Below are 17815 nucleotides of genomic sequence, written 5' to 3'. Positions count from 1 at the left end.
GATTTTAATTTGGGTCGACTTGTTGTGAAAATGAGAACCATGTGACTGGCCACGGAGGGCATCACATAATGAGCAGATGTCATTTTGAATCTATTTTACAAGGCTCCGGCTGATGTGGAGCCGAGCATTAGTGGTGGCGGCTGTGGCATGCGCTCACAGGAGGATCCCTTCATTCTAAATCCAGAGGCCAAAGCCTCCACCAGCAACACATGGACGATCCGCTTCCATATGACGACTGCGCTTCCAGCATTGGCCCATATGTCATTAAGTGCAGCCTTTCAAGCAACGTTGTCATGAATGAAGCAAGGCCAAGACAATCAAGATATTGAAGCTGAAAGTCCTTCATTCGCTTTCGGGTTCCCAAAGTTTTTAATAGTCTGCCTGAACGGCTACAAAATGGCATTGAGTGTTTATTTTTGTTGCAAATTCTTTCATGGGAAGGAAGAATCTCTTGCATGTTCTAAACTCTTGTTTCCTTGCCAGTACTTTGTGGAGCACCTTAATGCTACCTGGTCTGCGTGGCGGAAGCTCAGCACGGACCACCTCAGAGCACTGCAAGTGGTTTCTGAACCGAGTGAATTTTTAACTGTCACGGATTAGGCGGCCCGGTGGTTAGCACGTCGACCTCACAGTGCAGAGGTATCGGGTTCAATTCCAGCTCCGGCCTCCCTGTGTGGAGTTTGCATGTTCTCCCCGGGCCTGCGTGGGTTTTCTCCGGGTACTCCGGTTTATCTCCCACATCCCAAAAACATGCATGGCAGGCTGATTGAACACTCCAAATTGTCCCTAGGTGTGAGTGTGAGCGCGGATGGTTGTTCGTCTGTGTGTGCCCTGCAATTGGCTGGCAACTGGTTCAGGGTGTGCCCAGCCACCTGCCTGAAGACAGCTGGGATCGGCTCCAGCACCCCCATGACTCTTGTGAGGATGAGAGGATCGGAAAATGAATGAATGAATAAATGACTGGATTACTATTCCATCTTTAATGTTAACTGATAGTTGGAGCTTGAGGACAGGGTTTGAAATAAAATAAAAAAAATGCCAGTGGATGCACATTCTCGCAGATTCTGAATTTGGGATCCAAAAAAACAGGAAGTGCAATGCATGAGTCTTGGCAAAGACCAATACTAAAACGTATTCAATCATACACTGGGCTTTATTCTCCTTGAATCTTAATCCTTCATCTTACCAAGACTTTTGGGTACAATTGTATGCTTGGCTGTGCGCATAGCAAGGTCCATACAAGGCATGCTTGGATGAATTTGGTGTGGAAAAACTTGCTCCCGATGCCGTCAAGCGCCGTTGGGACGATCAAGACCAGAGATTACAGGCTGGACGCTCTTTGTCCAACGCCAGGGCAAAGAGAAAGACACATTATAGTCCTTTCGGCCCCCCTGTTTCAGTTCAAGGCAAATGTTGCTCTACTTTAAGCCATATAATAGAACAAAAAAGTTTGCTTGTTTCAGTTTCAAACTCAACTTGCAGGGGGGAGGGAAAACAAACAGTTCTCCAGGAAAACCCTCCCTATAAATCTTAAAACTGGGCAGATGTTGATATGCTCAGAGCAATCCGCAGAGACGGCGAGAGAGGGAATGACACACACAGGAAACATCTGGGAAGAATCAGTGTGTAGAGAAAAGACAAAAAAGAAAAAAGCTGAAAGAGGGGGCGGATGAAGGCGCAACCACAGGTTACAACCAGGCCCGAGCTCTGCGCTAAGCCACAGAATGGAAATATACAAATATAGATAGAAAGAGAGCCACACTGCTTATGCTGAGTATGTTTTTACACATAAATGCTGTTTACTTTCCAGGCTTTAAGCGAACGCGAAAAAAAAGGTGAATAAGGGGAGAGAAATCTGACTGACAGTATTATTTTTGTTTCTTTCTACTCTGGCAACAACTACTGTGTACAGTATGTCGAATAACAGGTAAGCAAAAGCAGAATGCTTATTAGTCCTGCCAGCCTTCGAGACCATTCCTGACACCGCTCGAGCTGCAGCTGTATAACTTCTGCGCGCATTTTCACTCGGGCACCTGAACCGATGGGTATCCAACACGTTTGACTCAGAGCCAGCTAGATGACTCTGGCTTTGAGGTGGGAGGAAAGCACAGAAAATCCTTTGCAAAGCTACGACAGATCGGATATGGGAACCCCGAAAAAGGACGCAATGAAAACAACATGTGGTTATATGAAAGCACGCCGATTTAAAAAAAAAAAAGGAACCCACATGCTTTTGACCAACTTTGATCATAAGTTCTGACACACAGTTGCTTCCTCTCTTTCATTTTCATCTTCCTCTCATTTGGCCCCTGGAGAAACCTTTTAAGAGGACAAGTGAAGAAGTTCCAACTGAACTGTACTACAAAGGCCGATTTCAAGCCTGTGAAGCCGCAGTCACAGGATGGCCAACAACTTGAAATGCTTCCTACAACATACAGTATGACGAAGCAACTTTTTTTTTTTGCTAGTCCCCAATTCAAACTCCATGGGGTTTCTGATCTTGTTTGAAAGCAAACAAGACGCAATAGCAATAAGGACTTTTACACCGGAGCGTTTACAACTGCTCAGTGGTGGCCAGGAGGGCAGGCAGCAGCAAGATTCCAGCCCGCAGGCTCCAGTGAATGGGATAAGGACTCTTTGTTCCAGACTCCGCCTACGTCCTCCTACATGCACAGCCACTACATGTGGATGCTTGGAAATCAGTATTTTAAAGACAAAAAAAAAAAAAGCACAAAATGGAAAAGATGTGCTTCGAATCTGCCCGCCTGCAGCAAATCCAAAGAAATGGCATGGTGAAGAAATCAATGTAGATTTCCAGGTTTGATTAAAAAAAAAAAAAGAAAATACATTTTGTGGAATAACTGTGAAAACACACAACAATGCAGCCTTTATGTCTCGTGAGTAGCGTGTGTGTGTACAAGCAGCTGGAGTTGGGCCGGACACTATTGCTTTATTCTCTCACCAAAAGACACTGACGAGCTTGTTTTGGAGTAGACAACAAAAGAGGAGGCGACCTTCTGTGGGGCCGCCCCTTGGTGGAGGTGTCAGGTGTCTGCCTGCACCGATGGTGCAACGAATGCTCTCTGTGCATTAGAAAACTGTGGGAACAGTACTTGCAGTAGTAAACCACTTTTAAAAGTAGTCTGTTAGCATGCACTTAGAATAGACAGAACAACACATTGTTGTGTAATCTCTATGTTCGAGAGGGCAATTTGCATCAATCCAAAAAAATGTTCTTTCATGTACATCAGGAATTTAAAAAAAAATAGATAAGTGATGACCTCTGTCACACTGCAGTCAAAAAACTGAATTTTCCACCTTTGTTTTGGTGGGGCCAGCAAGGTTCCCAATTCAGGGGTAGTATCAGAGGCAGGGTGACATCCAGAACACCGGATGTTCACTTTTCCCGCCCTCTGGTGTTGAAAGAAATAGTCACTGTCCAACATTTATTGTAGACACAGCTAATCATCAATTTGCAGGATGCCGTGTGGCTGTGTGAAAGCATCCATCAATCATTTCCATGTTCATTAAAAGGCCCTGTAACAACTCTACCGTGGCTATTTGGCAGGATTTCTGTGTAAAAGAAGCTTTCAGGTATCTTGTAGGAAAACACAAAATGGAAGAAACGGACCAGCCCCCAAAGTGATGCATGCAATAATACTTAAACATATCGATCATTTCAGATGTACCTGTTACTAGAAAGCAATGCATTGAGAACTTGTCAGCGAAATGCCTGGTTGCAGTGCGTGAATAAGATAAGATGTCCTTTTTTTGTCCAACACTGGGCAAATTTACAGTCTACAGCAGCAAAAGTGGGGGATAGAAAGAAGAAAAAAAACTTAAGTGTTTGCATGCACAAAAATAAATGTTTCAGAAGAGAGCTGTACACAGTTCAATATAAGTGCAATACAAATATAGATATAGATAGTGGCTGTGCTATTTACAATTATTACTGTTTTTTTCACGTATTAATTTTTTTATTCAGAATGGGGTCATTGATTAGTTTAACAACCTCTCATTACTTATTGTTGCGAATTTCCACCCGTTTGCGGCTATACGCTTACTTTCTTAACAATCACACAATCATTCAATAAAGGAACTATTAAAAGAATAAGAATAATACAGTGGAATGGAAGTTGACCTTAAAAAGCCAATTCAGCGAAGCAGTTTTTTCTGCTGCGGTGTGTCATGGATGTATGGTGCTCACTCGCTTTATCAGGAGCAAGGCGTCACCAACTATTTGTTTTTGTTTTGGGGTTTTTTTGTTTAATGGTCCACTTTGTGGGCCTTGAAAATCATTAGGGACACAGACTTGAAAGCTGATAAGACAACAGGCCTTGTTGGATTTGTTAAGTCAATTGTACACTCTCTACAGTTAAAAAAGGGGGGTGGGGAACCCAGACATGCTATAAAACAACATTGTGTGAAGATGTGACTGTCTAGTTATGTCTGTGAAAATTAGAATGTGAATTCCTGACAACGATGAGCGGGAAAACATGATGACTGTGCACAAATGTCAAGTTGCACAAGCTAATCCTTTGTTCTGCAAGCGCAGTCACAAGACTGGAGAAGAAAAGACCTTTTTCCCATGCCCCCCCCCCCCCCCCCCAAGAATAGCACAGTGGCTCAACCTGATGTGAAACACAATCTGCATGCAATTATTCATGTATTGTGTGAAACAAATCTCTCGAAAGTACTACGGATGACTGGAAGCGGCTTTCTGTGTTTTTTTTTTCATTTGATGGTTTTCCTTGCATAAGCATCGTCTACGGCCATAAGCAATGATGTGCAAATCCGTCCATAAAATGTGTTTGCTAAGAGGCAGCAAGCTCAGGATCGCTGCCCCCTCGCCTCCAGAATCTCTGGAATCCCCACAAGACGGGAAGTGGGCCATGTAAGTGGTCATAAGTTTCAAGGATTTAATCGTTCTAAGCAAAACCAAGTTTACATAGTGTAGCACTCTTTAAGCAGAAAGGATATAATATATTTGACATGCCGGGGGGCAGGGGTCTTAAATTAATTTAAGAGCATATGAACTAGCCTTACAAAATACATGTGTAAAGTTGATCTGTATGGTGCTAGGTTCCATTTTACGTTTATGTTTGTTTCTCTTTCTTTACCTAAAGAAAAAGAAAATGACTACGACATTCAAAACAAGTTTATCTTTATTTCTGCTTCTGGAATTTGCTTTATTTCTCCCGATACCAAACAATTATTCAAACTGTTTTTATCCAGAAAGTTATTTTTTCCAGACAAGGTGAAAGTAAGTGCCTCCTTTGAGGAAAAAAAAATGTCCCTTTTTCATAACGATATTCAAATATTCCACAAATTACAATGAGTCGTCTAACTGCATGGTCAGCTGGTGTGTCCGCTGTCAAAGAGTATCATGGTTTCTCACGACTTGTGCTGTGTCCTATTTGCTGATGATACAACTTTCTACTGTTCTGGAATAAATCTGAAACAGCTCCTGACAACCGTAGAAAACGAATTAAACAAATTAAAAAACTGGTTCGTCAGAAATAAATTGTCACTTAACCTGAAAAAATCTAAGTTAATTGTTTTTGGCACAAGACCAATCAAACACCAAGCTAAAATTATGGTAAACTCAATTGAGATAGAAAGAGCGTATGAAACCAAGTTTCTCGGATTAGTAATAGACTCAAAACTATGTTGGAAGCCACATATCGATAACGTAAAAAGAAAAATAGCCAAAACCATAGGGATCCTCTACAAAACCAAGGAAGTGCTAAATAAGAGATCTTTGTACACATTATACACTTCATTATTATTACCATATATGACCTACTGTGTGGAAATATAGGGAAATGCCTGCAAAACAAACACACTCCCTATTCTAAAACTACAAAAAAAGCAATTCAAATTATTAATAGATCAAAATAAAAGGAACCCACAAATCCACTATTTATCAAATTAAATATGATGAAATTTCATGACCTGGTTGACTTTAAAATTGCCCAATTAATGTACAAAGCACACAATAACCTGCTCTGCCAAAACATTCTGAAGTATTTCGAAATTCGAGAAAGCAGCTATGATTTAAGAGGTACCAACTTATTCAAAAAACTCAAAACAAGAACAAACATCGAGCAAAGAAGTGTATCTATCAACGGTGTTAATCTGTGGAATAATCTCGAAACGGACCTGAATGAGTAAATCGCTTGCTGAGTTCAAAAACAAATTCAAAAAATAGTACAAACAACCTACATCAATCAGAGTTAAAATGTTAAATTCTAAACATTAAATATAATGAGAAATCAGAACTGAGTTGATAAATAGAGAAAGGTATTGAAATATCCATTATGAATACAAGAGAAAATTGACAAGAGTGCCAGGGTGTGGATGTATATAATCCCGATACAAACCAAAAGTTGTAAAAATATCACGGTTATGGGTAAAGTATGAGCCTTGATGGAGACTTCTTTCTTCTTACTTTTTTTCTTTTCTGATTTATATAAAAATTATTTATTAGATATAAACACATAACGGGGTAGGACTAGATACGTTTTTTACTTCTTCCTACTCCCTTGAACATAATAACTGTGTTGAATGAAGACTGATTTCTTTCTTTTTACTATTTTATCTACCTTATTTTCTGTCAAATTATTACTGTATATGTTTTATGTTCAATAAACAAACAAACAACAACTACATTGGAGGCAAGGCAACCTCGGCAAAAATATTAATAGCCTGGAAGCACATACCAGGTGTCAAAACTTTCCAAAATGTCCACCTATAACTGCAACATACTATTGGGCACCACGTCTGAAAATGTAAAGCACGACTCCAGGACCAGATTTCATATGAAAAATGATTCCATTCCTATTGTCAGCGTTGGGTAAATTGTTAAAATGTTGTTGCTATTGCTGCTATTGACCCGCCCCCTCACAAAAAAAAAAAAAAAATCAGAGCAATCAACTCAAATTAATTGACAACGATGCTCAACGGCAAATTTTAATAATACCCAATGTGGTACTGTAGACGCAAGGTATTACATCTTGACACTCGTACTCACAACTGCGCGGCGAAGAGGCGACTCATCTTGGCCACGTGCTCATTGTCGTCCATGTCGCTGTCCCCCTGCTCCCCGCTCAGCTTCCTCTTGGTGGGGCTGATGGGTGGCGGGCCCGTCCTGTGGCTGGAGATGGATGACGAAGAGGAAGATGATGAGGAGGAGGAAGACGAGGAGGACAGGGACAGGGCCTGCAGTCGGGGGTCTCCGCGCAAGGCTGCTTCTCCTAAGAAAAGCAGGATGCCGACAAACATAGGTTTTAAGGAAAGTTCAGAATCCCAAACTATTTTGTACCATTTACCGTACGCTGTGTGTTTAGGCAACAGTTGTGTTGACTTGGTTTGCCCCTCTAGAATTAGCAGTGGACTAGCCGTTTTGAAAACCTGTGGAGAGGTTCTGCGTGCGACTATTTGTGTGCATTTCTCTGATTGATTGAGTACACCCCCCCACGGTCTTGTCCGAGTCCACAAGGCCTACAGAGTAGCCGGTGAGTGGGAGCAAAGAAAGAGGAGAACGAGGGAAAAGTACCACTGGCTCCGTCTCAGCTCGGGGACTTTCCACTGCTTTGGATTCATGTATCTGCCTGAACTTTCCCAAACAAAACACACGAGTCAAAGAAAAAGTCAGTTCCAACGCAAAACTCTCCATAACTACTCCCAAAACGGAGACAAACAAAAAGTTTGTTGCTAACGCCAAACTGGTGACACGTTACAATATCCAACTGCAGCCCCCGTTCATGCGGAGATCCTGCAGAAGTGGCGAGAGCTGCAACCATTGCCTTCTACACAGAGCCCGGCAAATCTTTCACACAGCATCCAGCAGTCAGATTCTGAGATGGGTGACATCATCTGTATTGATGGTGGAAAACTGTGAGGTGGACTTTGAACATCCATTCCACCATGCTGGTGCAACTTATACAGGACATGCACACAGAAATGTTGGGGAAATGCCAGCTTTTTATGTATTTGTATGTCAGAAATGCATAATAAATGAATCGAAGCAACTGGACTCTCCTTGTTAGAATCGTGTTTTTAAAAAAAACACCGACATAAACAATTATTCAACTCTGCTAACAAAATCTCAAAATTGGCCGTTTTTAATTCATTCATCGGAATCATTTAAAACAAAACACTACACGTGCTTTTAAAGTGAACAGTGTTCATAAATTTTACCTAATCAAATTATATTGAATGACTCAAGTGTCATTCAAAGTATGCCAAATGAACTGGACAGTGGGCACAATTGTTGCAGCCTTAGCATGGCCTCCCAAACACCGTCACCCCCTGCCCCGCTCCCCGTGGCATGCTCCTGCTCGCCCTAACGTGCACCATGGCAACAGGGATAACATCATTATATTTGGCCAAGCAGATAGATGCCAATAAAAAGGAGAAGAGGCTTGTGACAGCACACCGTCCAATCAGGATGCAGGATATTTGGGGGGAAGGGGGGGGGGTCTCATCATAGGTTCAGGAGGGGCAGAATGTTTGGGTAGGATCGTGTTTCCGACCCAAATTAATTAAAGCCAGAGATTATAGAGTGGAACATCAAAAGTAGAACACAATCCGTTCAGTGATGTTGGTTGGCTTCCATGTTGTTCTAATTTCCAAACAGTTATTCCATCGGGGGAAAAAAAGTGAATACATTTATTGAAACCATTATCAAGTCTTCAATAATTTTCCAGTCAATGTTTTCAGTTACATTCAAGTTGGCAGGAAAATGGTTCCCGCTTTGGCCGAGCTTTCAGCGTGTTAAAAGCGTTTCTTGGCAACCTTCTCTGGTTATTCTCATGCTAGTCATTAGCCATTGTGGTTTTAGCTACATGCTATTTATAATAGCATCTGTTTGGCAACACTTTGCTATTTCTCCTTGCAAGTGATCACCGTATTATTTTGAGCAGCCATACAAGTTACTATGTCGCAGTAACTTCCGGTTCCAGTTCTACGGTTACGGCTGCAGCCCTCCACTATTTCTGCAATTCAATTAGTCTCCCAAAATCACTTCACTCTTGTTACTTGGGGTTACGTAGCAATCAGCAAATTAGAGTGTCGAGTTGGTTGTTGTCAGCTCGGGTTAGTGGCTGGCTGATCCGGCTAACTGTTAGCTTGTCTGCATGTTGGCTCTTGAGTGCTTAAGCGCCAGTGGCCAAACATGGGAGGTAGCAGCTAAGTAATAAATGTGCTTATTCCGATATTATTTTGTTCCCAATTGTTCAATAAAGCGACTGAAAGACCGCCAGCTGCTGTGTATATCCTTGCCCAATTGCGTGCGCCACTATTTATACGTTCTAACTAGCGGAGGTAGGCTCTGTTAAATTAGCTAACACTGATACCTTGCGTTAGCAATTGTAACTTTGCTTTTGTGATACATTCGTTAGTTCTGCTTTGCAGTGGTCAGATGAAACTATCCCAAACTTCGCACTTTCAATTGATGCACTCTTTCCTCATTAGTCGGGTGTAGAAGAATGACCACTGGGAAGGTTCAACGCTGAAATTCAGTGTAGTCTTTTTATTATTATTTTTTGTAATCGAATTATTGGAGTTATTCAACAAATGTTTCAGTCCTGGTGGTTATCAACACACTATGGGGTATAGTATCACACTACAAGATTTTTCAGGGAATATTGTTTCAGAAATTGGTTGAATGCCAAATTGTGCCACTGTTTGGGCATTTCACTTGCACATTCAAACTTGCTTTTGCATCCCTTTTAACATGAGTAAGGTACAACTAAACCTATCTTTATGGTTGTTAGACATATGAACAGTTAAGACAAATACAAATTTGTAAATGTGAACATGTACAATTCACTGCTGCGCACATGTATGCTTCATACTTCTAATTAGGAACATCAGAAAGAGGGTGACATGATGAAAAAGACTCGAGTAGAAGTCAAACTCCTCTCTCATTCGATTGGGTCCGCATGATCAAAGTCTATTTCTCTTGACAGCGCTTCAAACGGCTTCAAATCTGGATGAGATTAGATTACAAACGGAGGTGAACTCACTCTGTCTCTCTCTCTTTCCCCCTCTTTTCCCCCCTCAAGACACTCCAAGATGAGTCCAAGCTTGCCTTGTTATCTCTGTGCTCGTGATAGTAGTCCTGGGGTGATGCTTTTATCTCACTCATCACTCCAGAGTATATCTAACATGAATCAATAATAAAGACTTTCTTTGGAAAGTTCAACATTGGTTGGATAAAAGGAGAGAGAGAGAGACTTGCAAGGCAAATTCACTCCAAATGTGATAAAAGCAACAAAATTACAAAAGCAAAAAAATACACTCACCATCAACAGCTACTTCAGCGCTCTCATACAGCGCGTTCTCGGCTATTGTTCTCATTTGCAACTCCATTTTTCTCTGAACACAATGAAACTATTGTGCGAAAACACATCCCATTCTTCATTCATTATTCTTGCGTGGAGGAAAAGTCAGGATGCTTTGCTTATTGTTTTGGATACAGCAGCGTACACAATCGCGTTACGGATGCAAATGTACAAGCTGGGGGTCACTGGGAAATGGCCAGGTTGACATTACAAATGAGAATCTGTTCCCAATTGCCGTACGCGGATATGTAAAGTTAAAAAAAAAATGTGGTGGAATCTTAACTTTACTACAGTTGAAGAAGCACTTAAAATAAATAAATAAAAGAAATTGCCCATACTGACAATGTCAATCATGATGAGCTAACGCTTATGTTGCCGCCTCCAGCTTTGAATTTGAGTTCACTTCATGCAGCTTCTGACGTATTGTGCATTTTTCTTGTTCTGATGTTCTGAGCTTGTTCTTTTGCGTAGGCTCCACACAAAAAAAGCTAACATTTTTCTTTGATGCTTAGTAAAACGAAGGCGAGTGAGGTTCATGAAGGGTTAAAATCTGCTGAAGTCCCAAAAGAGTTTGTCAAACCAACAATTGTGAGGCAATATGATCTCCGTGGCGTAAAAATTGTGCTTGTTTATTTTTCCAATATACAGTCAAAGGCTTCCAAGCAATCCACATATGAGCAACATATTAAAGTGCGGAAGCTCAAGGCAACATGTCAGCACAAGGACAACGTCACAACTCCCCTACAGCTCGTTGTGAGCAAGTCTGGACAAGTACACTTTGTCCAGACTTTCACTCTTCCAACTGATTCTTTCCTTCCTTGCATCTTTTTGTATTTCTTATCACGAGGTGCATATTCTGCTTAGTCAGCTAAAAGCAACTAAAACTAATTGAATCAACTAATCCGGCTGCCGGCAATAAATAAAACATTTGTGTTTGAATTATCATGTGAGAGACACCCAGAGGATAAGCGCATATCCAAAGAAAAAAAACACACACACCAAAGAGTCTCCTCCTCTCTCTTCAAGTGGTGTAATTGGATAGATGGCATGAAACTCAAGAGGGGAGAGAACACAGTGAATCCTTCTGTTTAGATTCAATCCTGGGACAGTGGCACTTTTATCCTTTTAACTCGTCCCAGGGCAGGAGAATAAGCTAAGACAAGACTGAAAACGACTGCTATTTCCGATGACAGTGGAACCATTCCATGGTGTTGGTTGACTTTTTGAATCGTTCGCATTTCTTAATGGTCATACAAGTATGAAGACAAGCTAACCACTGTGTAATAAAGCTCAATTTAAAAATACTCGTCATTTGATGAGAGCGTAAAGAGCTGATGAGTTTTAATTTTGGATTATTTCCATGCAAGTCATTATGGTAGTTGTGTTTGCATGCTTGGTAAAATGACAATTGATATTTATTGAATCAGTCAGATTGCCCATACATGTCTCGTACTGAGCAGTCAGACATTTTCCAATGTTGCGGTGACTTCCATTATCTGTTCGAATAAAATGCATCAAAACACAAATATAAATAGGTATACCGCCACCAGACAAATTATGATGAAATCATGAATAAAGGTTTAAACGCACTAAAAGATACATTTCTTACTTCACAACCTTACAGAGAGACCGTGACCATGATATTTGCTGGTTAGATAGCAACAACCATCTTTTGCCAAGTTAGCTTTCCGCCAATCTGTAAAAGGCTTTTCAATGATATCAATTCAATTGTGCGACGACAATCTTATTTCAGAAGTGACCTGGTAGGAAAGATGCAGTAGGAAATAAACGGCTACAATGGCTACGGTAGGATAATATTTTTGTTTTTTTAATTTATTATCATGTGTAATATATCCTTCAATTGTTAGATAGAATGCACTTTGTGGCGTTTGTAGACACTATAGTGTATTGATTTGGCAAATGACGTTGAAAAGGCTAAAAAGCCAACGATTCCGAGCAATCGATGGTATGTTCCATTGCAAAAAGAAAAAAAATGTTTGTGCAAGCCCTTGTAGATTCCATTTTGGATCTGCCCACAAGGCTTGCCACTTGCATTTGTAAGGATTCAACACACTTGATTTTTTTTGTATAATGTCGACATTCTTTAACACACAGGTGTCAAACTCCAATCCGTGAGGACCATCATCCTGCGGGCTGTAGATGTTTCCCTCCTCCAACACACTAGACTCAAATGATCGGGATCAGGATCAAAGCTCCTACAAGCTTGCTTGTGAGCTGATCATTTGAATCAGGTTTGTTGAAAGAGGAAAATATCCAAAACTTGCAGTATAGTTCGAGGACAGGAGATTGATTCCTGTTCTTTAACAGATTAAATAAACCAAGCATAACAGTTTCTCAATGTTACATTTCCATTGATGCACCTACAGATTAGCGTAATGCAAACATTTTATACACATAGTCAAATACAGCACCTCCACGGTATTTGATGAAACATTTTATGTTGATTGACTGGGTATCAATCAAATAAAAAGACAGTGGGGGATCATCTACCTTCACTTAATTGGTCCTCCCCCAAAAAATACCAAACCTAAAAATAATGCATATTTTCTCCATCTATCTATGCCAACGACGTACCGTGACAGGCAGAACTATGTATTGCTTATCCACTAGATGGCAGTAGTTAGATAATCATGAAGTTGGGCATTACTTTTTTTGCGCCATTACATGTTTTTCCATGTAAAACAGTGTTAATGGATTTAAAAAAATTAAGCATACTTTATTTCTACAATTCCAATTCTAATGTTTTACTGTAACGATAAGACAAGGAAACAACCCAGCAGTTGAAGCTAAGCTCTTGCTTGTTTTTGTAACGGTGTTCAAATTAGCGGTTTGATTAGCCATTGTGGAGCGCAAGGGTGTGAACAATGTGGACAAATTACAGCAGTGAACAAATTAAACGCATTGTATCAGACATGACAAAAAAGTAAGGCGTGCGAACACTGTCCCCAATTAGCCCAAATGACACGAGAAGCTAACGTTAGCTGCGTAGCCAACAGCTATGCTCGATGAAAAGTACTCTTATTTCACAACGAGAAAGAGTTCGATGGGAACGCCTAAATGCTGTTATTAAACAAACAAAATGCTTTACTGATACTACGAAAAGCGGCCATCGACTACAGTGCGCAACGTAGATCACAGCGCGAGTGTAAAAGTACATAAAACACCCCTTGGAAGTTGTAAAAACTAGCAGAAAACCATCGACACCCCCCCCCCCCCCCTTAAAAAGCCTTCTAAGTTTACCTTCGTAGCAGAGTATGCCAATGTTGTTGTTCATCTTGTCCAGGTACTGGAGATTCAACAGGTCCATTTTCGTCAGTAGCATTTATCACCCCTTTTTCTCCCCCTTACCGACAATAACAAAAATAAGTCACGCTGTTGGCTCTCACTCTTGCTCTTTTTTAGGCGACAGACAGCCAAGTTAAAAGGCCCAGCCTCCCAACTAATTTAGTCTCCGTAGAAATAATAAAAAATCAACGTGATAGAAGAAGGAATGCTTAAAAATGAGTTTGGAGGAAGACTTTGCAAACGCGTGAGATAATAACAGCTAAGTAGCGCCAGTTCTGCTCACAGCCAGCTGTAAGTAGACTGCACTAACACGCAGGCTATGTCGAGTATGACTCTAATTCCGCTCAGCTCCAGCACACACAAGTGGATGGAGCCTCGCTCTGTTACGTCACGCCAATGCGGAAGTGGATGACAAGGCTGCGTTCTCTCACTGGGCAACAAATGGAGAAAACTTTGATTAATAAACAATTAGTGTTGGGGTACATTATATAAGGGGCTAATTCTATGTTTTTTCCTTTTTAAATGTATGTTCTTTGGATGTGGAGGTAGGCTGGGTACAGCACAAGGAGAACATGCCAACTCCACAAAGTAAGACCAGAACTGTGAGGCTGAGATGATAACAACTGAGTCACCTTGTATTTTAAATATCCAGCCATCCATTTTCTATAACACTTGTCCTCTGGGCTGCAGGTGAGATGGAGCATAGTAGCGCTTCCTTTGGGCAGGAAGTGGGATAGACCCTGGACTGGTCACCAGTCAATCGTCTTGCACATGTACACAGATAACCATTCACAACCACAGTCACACCTATGGCCAATTTGGAATCTTCAAATAACCCGCACAAGAAAATGCAAGCTCCACATTGGACGGCCGGAATCAAGACTCCGGAGAACATGCAAACGGCACACAGGAAGACCAAAGCCGAAATGAGTTTCAGGGTTTAACGCTGACATGCTATAACGACAAGTCCAATGGTTGATGTGACGGAACAGGGTCTATATGAGTTTCCTGCCCCGCAAGAGGCACTGGGCATGCTTGCTAAATCCCCAGAGGGCCTCACATCTCAGGGATGTTTTATGCGCCAGATCAGCCTCTCCAAACATATCCCAAGAGAGGAGGAAGGAGGAGTGTGTGTGTGTGCGTGCGTGTGTGTGTGTGTGAGTGTGTTGAGGGGGAAGGGGGGGGGGGGTCTCAAACCGCAGTAATCCAGTAGTAAATTTAGCAAGAGGAGTGGAAAAAAGTATAGATACTTAGGATCCTAATCACATCAAATAATAATGAGGTAGGGGGGGCGCATATGGCGAATACAATGACAAGTTCGTGCTTATGGTCGCCACTAAACTACAAGGGGGTTTGTATTGATTCAGTGAAGGTTTGATCAGAGATCCCAAGAAAGATAGTTGATAGCCCAAACCAAATGACATCATGTATTTCATTTTATTGCAATAACCCTTCAACAAGCTGTGAACATAAATTAGGGATGATTCGATGTTAAATACCTAATCAAGTTCAATGGACGTCAGCAAAGCCAAACCTTTCGTTTAAATGTGTATGTCTGCTGCCCTCTAGGGTCCACAATAAAACATGCTCACTTGAAGCAGAAAAAAATGATTTCAAATGAAATCATTTTAGAGGGCAAAGGAAGCAGAAAGCATGATTTCAAATAAATATCAGTTTAAAAGTGAGAAAATTGATACGAGAAAAAACAATTATAAATATCGCTATATTATAAATAACTTTTGGGTGTGATTTTGTTCATTAATACTGTACAGACCAGGAATTGCCTTGAAAACTTCAAGTATTCAGTTAATACGGGAAATTAGAATTTTGTAAAAAATTAAAAAAATAGATTTTACAAACTGGTTCTAATCATCATCATTATTCCCTGACAACTTTAATATCCTCCTCCCCACTGTCGTGCAAACTGACAGAACACAAATTTCACATCTAACCTATCCCATAAACGCTCCATTTAACACTTGCTCTTTGTTCTCGTACACATACAAACATGCCACAAGCCTTTCTCGGCTCCCCCCTGCCATTGCTTTCCCAAATCAAGAGAGCTCAACATTAGCATTAGCTTCTTGTAGTCCACTTTCACACACTCTCATTGCCTCTGTTAGAACAGAGATCTTCTTTCAGTGCCTTACAGCTGCAAACTACCACATCCTGCGATGCTGGTTGGCTTCCAAGTTGTTCTCATTTCAAAACAATTCATCCTATAGGAATCATGTCAATTGAATTGAAATTGCACAGGTAACAGTTCAACTTTTTTAACATTTTGAATTGTCAATCAAGAGAGATAGATGTGGTTCCCACAAGTGTCTATAAACAAGTACAGCAAGCAGGAACAGTCCGAAACTGTCACCTCAAGGTGGTTTACATAATTTGGGGTATTTTCACTTTGGCCTGAGCACAAAAACTGAATAATGGAGGCTAGCTTAAGAAAAAAAGTGTGTTAGCACCTGCTTGGTATAGTATTTAATTAATTTTACAGGTCAGCCGATTTCCAATGTTGCAGTAAATTCCATTTCTGGTTCTATGGGTTTCATCACACATTTCCATTTTTCCATTACCGGTGAAAGAAAACGCAAAAGCATTGCTTTGGGAGTTAATGTTTCAGTGATTCCCTTTCTCCTTTCTTCTTTCTACATACATTCTTGCTGCTGGAGGCTGTAAATTTCCCCAGTGTGGGACGAATAAAGGATATCTTATCTTAGGACGTGCGTGAGCTCACACAAACCCCTCCAATTTTGTTATGATTTTTCAAGGATATTTTCACAAATTGCACCACTTTTGTCACGGCCTGTGACTCTCATTTAATTTTCTGCCTCCTTCTCTCTCAATACAAGGTGATGACGGGCCTACGTGAAGTGACTCAGGTCCAGGCATATCGCTCTACAAGGAGTGGTTGCGTCTGGACGTCAGCCCAGCAAAGACTCACCAGTGAGTCGTCCGCATGCTTTATGAACGTGCTGCGGCAGGTTGAATCAAACAATCGTCAGCATTTATTTATTTATTTGCTTAGTTTGTGTGTGTGGGGGGGTGGGGGGAGTCTGCTTCGAAAAATGGCTCAGGGACAGCACAGTAAGGCAAGTGGTTAGCACATCTGAGGACAATTGCAACAGAAAATCGATGAATGTCTAAACACAAATAAAGGCATCATATGAGAAGAAAAAAATTACAAGTTCAATTTTAGCACATAAGTATTATGAGTCTCGACATACCGTGTATTTGAACATTCGGCAAGCCTCCTCGCTGCCCATCTTTAAAGCCCTCCTCAAAACTCACTTGTATTCTTTGGCATTCGACTCAGCATGACTTAGATTTGTTCTTGATTTTACTGCTTGGTGCTTTCTACCGCCTTTATTACCGATTCGTCTTACTGTTTATTGTGTATGTTAAATCGCTCCATGTACAGCACTTTGTATGCAGCGATGGCTGTTTGAAAGTGCTCTATAAATACTGTTGACTTGACTTGACTTGTTGACTTTGAGGGGGTCACTCCGCAGTGAGACACACCATTGACATAGAGACATCATGAGTGACATCATGACTTAAACATGTCACTCTATAAGTTGAGTTGTCAGGATTTGCCATCAAGCTGACAGCTGTGAAAGAACCTTGATGTTGGAAAATATTTCACAAAGTGGTGTTGTAATTATAAAGCGTGCTGAATGCAACATTTAAAATTTCCCTTTGGTTTTTCAGCGTCAACTAATGAGCATGACGTCGGACTGACATCCATACGGGCGCAAGGGGACACGGATGCAATAGAACACCAAAACAGAAAGTCGATGCGGTGTTGGGACGATCGATAAAGTTGAGCAGGGAGGAAATATCAGGTTGCCACACCAAAACGACAACATGAGATGCTGTACTGTCATTTTTCCACCTTGGCTTCTGAAAGTCTTCAACAGTGGATTAGCAATGATGCAGAATGAAAAAGATTTCCTACTGTTTATAAACTAGAAAATTTAGGTTACAGTAACCCTCTGATGTTTGAGAGCCACAGGGAGAGACAGATCCCCTGCTACAAATAAACGGATTTGTAGTTGCGTGTACCGTAAATGTCACGAGATTACGGCAAAGCACTTGAAACAGAGAGGATCATAATACATCAACCCCATGCTTCTAGCTTGTGCACAACCAGTATGTAC

General features: G+C 41.0%; 1 protein-coding gene and 1 long non-coding RNA gene across 3 annotated transcripts in view; both read right to left on the bottom strand.

Moving 5' to 3' along the window:
• vgll4b (vestigial-like family member 4b) overlaps positions 1 to 17815 on the bottom strand; it is a 34801-nt gene that overhangs the window by 8237 nt on the left and 8749 nt on the right. The window contains exons 1-2 of one of the 2 annotated variants that reach the window (XM_052076502.1): positions 13611 to 14008; positions 7034 to 7256 (exon numbers count right to left, since the gene is read on the bottom strand). In XM_052076502.1, the coding sequence (XP_051932462.1) occupies positions 7034 to 7256; positions 13611 to 13692 (305 nt within the window). In that variant the 5' untranslated portion in view covers positions 13693 to 14008. Of the gene's footprint in view, positions 1 to 7033; positions 7257 to 13610; positions 14009 to 17815 lie in introns of those variants that run through there. The other variant, XM_052076501.1, reaches the window with a different exon arrangement.
• On the bottom strand, positions 1449 to 7027 carry LOC127607825 (uncharacterized). The gene is made up of 2 exons (XR_007964149.1): positions 6665 to 7027; positions 1449 to 5406 (listed from the first exon to the last, which is right to left on the bottom strand). It is a non-coding gene; the product is annotated as an uncharacterized LOC127607825 (long non-coding RNA).

Source organism: Hippocampus zosterae, chromosome 9 (assembly GCF_025434085.1).
Source record: "Hippocampus zosterae strain Florida chromosome 9, ASM2543408v3, whole genome shotgun sequence".
In the NCBI taxonomy this organism is placed as follows: domain Eukaryota; kingdom Metazoa; phylum Chordata; class Actinopteri; order Syngnathiformes; family Syngnathidae; genus Hippocampus; species Hippocampus zosterae.
Note: the sequence above shows the minus strand (reverse complement) of the source record. Positions and strands in the feature narration are given on the sequence as shown.